This window comes from Arachis hypogaea, chromosome 9 (assembly GCF_003086295.3).
Source record: "Arachis hypogaea cultivar Tifrunner chromosome 9, arahy.Tifrunner.gnm2.J5K5, whole genome shotgun sequence".
Taxonomy (NCBI): Eukaryota; Viridiplantae; Streptophyta; class Magnoliopsida; order Fabales; family Fabaceae; genus Arachis; species Arachis hypogaea.
In genome coordinates this window covers 2723249-2727333 of record NC_092044.1, presented here as the reverse complement: position 1 = coordinate 2727333, position 4085 = coordinate 2723249, and the positions used below count along the sequence as shown (strand labels likewise).

General features: G+C 27.1%; 1 protein-coding gene across 1 annotated transcript; it reads right to left on the bottom strand.

The window, feature by feature from the left end:
• Nucleotides 1–1653: 1653 nt before the first annotated feature.
• Nucleotides 1654–2463, bottom strand: LOC140175411 (uncharacterized). The gene has a single exon (XM_072203759.1). The coding sequence runs from the start codon at nucleotides 2461–2463 to the stop codon at nucleotides 1654–1656; it is 810 nt and encodes a 269-aa protein (XP_072059860.1).
• Nucleotides 2464–4085: the final 1622 nt, after the last annotated feature.

Here is a 4085-nt window from a genome sequence, read left to right as displayed (position 1 = left end):
AATCTCCAGCAACATTAATTAAGTCAATTAAACAAGGTCATAAATAAAAACGATTTCACATGCTAGAATATTTGGAGGAATAAAAAATGCTCTAACTTGGTGGATTAGTTATGATCTTGATTCTAGGAGGGGTGGCCAATGTGAGAAAACTACATACTTTAACTTTTGTGGCGGATTTATTGAACTTTGATTTTGATTATGTTCTTTGAAGCAATAAACCACGCTGGTTCGTGTCACTTATTTGTTAGGGACACATTTGTTACAAATAAATTGATGTCTTCTACTTATATATAAAAAAAAGTTGATTTCTCTAGCTTTTTATCAAATTGATAAACCTGGTTTTAGCAAAAGTACTCTTAATTGAATGAGATTAATGTTTCATTGTCTGCTTATTTGTTTAGACTTATATAGAGACTTTTACAATTTACAAATTAAATCTGGTTGTGACACAGTCAAATCAAATAATATTTTCATATAAACTTCCTTGTCCAAATCTTCATGAAGGAAGACAGTATTGACGTCTAACTGTTTCAAATGTCATTTCTTTGTCATTGCTAATGCTAACACTATTCGTAGGATAGTCATTTTGATAACTGGATTAAAAGTATCACTATAATCCACTCCTTGCACTTGAGTTGAATTTTACCCGAAAAATCCATTTGCAACCCACAGCCTTCTTATCTTTTGAGAGTTTTGTTAGGAAATTATTTAATTTCCTAACTTATTTGTGGGCAATACATATATCAATTATAATCACAAATGATGCTATTTCAAATTAAATGACTTATATAATGATGATCTCATTTATTGTTATAAATGCTAATTGAATAAGTCATTATTACTTTTGATTTGGAATTAAATGAGAATAAAACCGGATATTATCTTTTGTTCCTTAGATAATTATCTTTTTTGGATTTTAGATATACAAGTTTAATCACCCGTGCCATGCACGTGATAAGATTGAAATTATAATTTTAAGTTGTTATGTTAAATTTCATTTTAATTATAATAATTTAATTAACAAAAAAATAACTTGTATGCGTTGTTTTTCTTTTCTTAATATAGTGTTAATTGTATTAACTATAAAATAGTTATTTAATCCACTTTTTTCAATAAATCAAGCATATATACTCAATATGACCATAAATAATCTAGTAATACTTAAATCTACTAACAAAGTTTTATATGTTGGTTTACTGTGAAGTAAGAAAATATCAAAATCAGCTCAAAATGAAGAACAAATTAATAGAGAATCCTAATACAGAAAGTTTTGTAATAAACAATAAATAATTTAAACATACTAAATAACAATTCAATACTATCATTTGATACCTGCAAAATATATATGAAACAACACTGTATCAATGTTTGTATATAAAATTATATGATTAACGTAATTATAAAATTGTTTGTCAAGAGAATAAAATCATACGAATTTTAATGATAATTTTAGTATTCTCAAACTATTAATGTACAATAAGAATTCATCTATTAGTTCCTATAATTTCTAAATTTTTTTAAGTGATAGTAATAAATTTTAATAAATAAATAGATTTAGTAAGACATTTTGTTATTACCTTTTTATTATAGGCTCTCAAAAACTTCTCTATATACCACATTCATCGTGCAGTTATCTTCCAAGTGTCCATGATCTTACAACAGCACTCGCAGACTATCTTTACTCGTTACCCTTGATAACGCAACATACAATTGACCATGGGTGAAAACTGGCCTTGGAAGGTAAATTCCAACTTTCGATAGAGTTTGTCCCTGAGACTTATTTATTGTCATTGTAAATGACATGATAATTGGGAATTGTCTTCTTTGAAACCTGACCGGCAGTGTTTCATTATTTGGAATTAGATTCAGTTTTGGGATAACAACAATACTTCCAGCTTTGTTACCAGTTAAAGTCTTGCATTCTATCACATGATTTTCCATTCTTCTAACTTGCATCCTCGTTCCATTGCACAAACCATTAGTTTGGTCTATATTTCGCAGCAATATAACAGGAGCGCCAACCTTCAGAACCAACTTGTGTGGTGGTAGACCTGAACAATTTATTCCATTTAGAATCTCCGGCGAGAAAGCATCTAACACAAATTCCATATTTTCCTCTTCAGCACACACAGAGTCTGAACTTAAGTAGACTCTTTCTTGTCCAGGTAACCCTGCAGTCATCTTGTTGTTGACATCAATGACACAATCCAAAGTTGGTGCAAGAATTGCTCTATCCTTGAAATAATTTTCAACAGATAAATTGGATAACATATCTGGATACACGAAATCAATGAGGTCATCTAAAACTGTTTCAGAATTCTTAATCAAAATGTCAGATGGTATATGAACGATCGATTCACCATCTGTTGTATCACCAGCCAAACCATCACCAATTTTGAGTAGCCATTCTGCAAAATTTCTGAGTTCTTGTATGTTGTTGTTTTCACCTAGTGACAATCTCATGTTTTTTATAAGTTTCAAAACCTTACAATTATGCCACAAATATGAAGAATTAATAGAAGACTGAATTATATCTTGGCTTGAGCCTCTGGGAATCACAGATAAAATTTGTCTAAAATCTTCTCCGAGAACAACAACTTTACCTCCAAATGGCAAATGAGCATTATACGAATCTGAGCACCTTAAGATGTCTCTGAGGCATTTGTCTAAAGCTTCGTAACAATAATTACTTATCATTGGAGTTTCATCCTATATGATTAATTTGGTCTTGGATATTAACCTTGTAAGAGGACTTCCCTGTTTAATGCTACACAAAGAATCCTCATTTATGGCCAAAGAAATTTTAAACCTTGAATGTGCAGTTCTTCCATTAGGCAACAAAAGTGCAGCAATCCCACTCGAAGCAACATTTAAAACTATACCTCCTTTAGACCAATTGAGCATGATATAGTTGACCATAAGAATGTTTTTTCACAACCACCTTGACCGTATAAGAAGAAAAGTCCACCCATATTACCGCTAACAGCACCAATTATTTGATCGTATGCAAATTTTTGCTCATTAGTTAGCTTTTCTAAATACCCACTTAGTTCATTCGCAAGAGCATTAACGTCAAAATAATTGAAACAATTGACTATTACGACTTATATATATATACATATATATATATATATATATATATATATATATATATATATATATGTACACACTAATTACAAATGATATGAATTTTTAATGAAAATACTTGATACTAATAGAAAAAAATTATATAAATAGAAATTATTTAATTTCAATTTCAATTTCATATAACAAAACAGTGGTTTTCAAAAATTATGGAATCTGTTTTTGATATATGTATTATGTCATACATATAAATTATACGGGTTATTATATAAATTCAAATATATGCATAACAAAACAGTTAATATTATATATTTTCTACATTAATTATATGCCAATATTTAAAAAAAAGAGATAAAAAAAGAGATATATAAATATGTATAATATTATTGTTATATATAAAGCAGTTTTATATTGTTTTAATTATAGAGACTTACTATAATTATATAAAATTTAATTTAGGAAATAATTTTCCTTGCCATAAATAATATACTAAAACGGTTAGTATATTATCTTCTTTATGGTTAATTGAATTTATCAATGATTTTTCCGTGTAAATCGTTATTACTCGGTTTTTAATAATTATTTAATATACAAAATTTGAAATTGGAAATTGTTATTACTAATTTAATTAACCGGTTAATTGAATAATAATTGTCAAATTATTAAGGTGCAAAATCATTGATTTACTCAATAAATTTCCATATATTATTTATATTTCAAGTAATAATTTGAAATTATATTATTTACCCAGTTAATAATACTATTATTAATAATTATTTTTTGCATGGATTTTTAAATCAATTATTAAATAATTATTTTTGTTAAGATAATTGTTTATAAATTATTTCAAACTATATTTTGTTAAGATATAATTATTTAGATTATTACTCATGGCACCGGTATAATTTCATTTTATACCAATTAATCAATTATAATTATATGACACGGGTGTAATTTCAATTTTATCCATTGATTATTGGCAAATAAATTTTATTTCAATT

Excerpts from the sequence above, each read along its gene's own strand:
- LOC140175411 (XM_072203759.1), bottom strand. The coding sequence starts at position 2,463 with ATGAGATTGTCACTAGGTGAAAACAACAACATACAAGAACTCAGAAAT.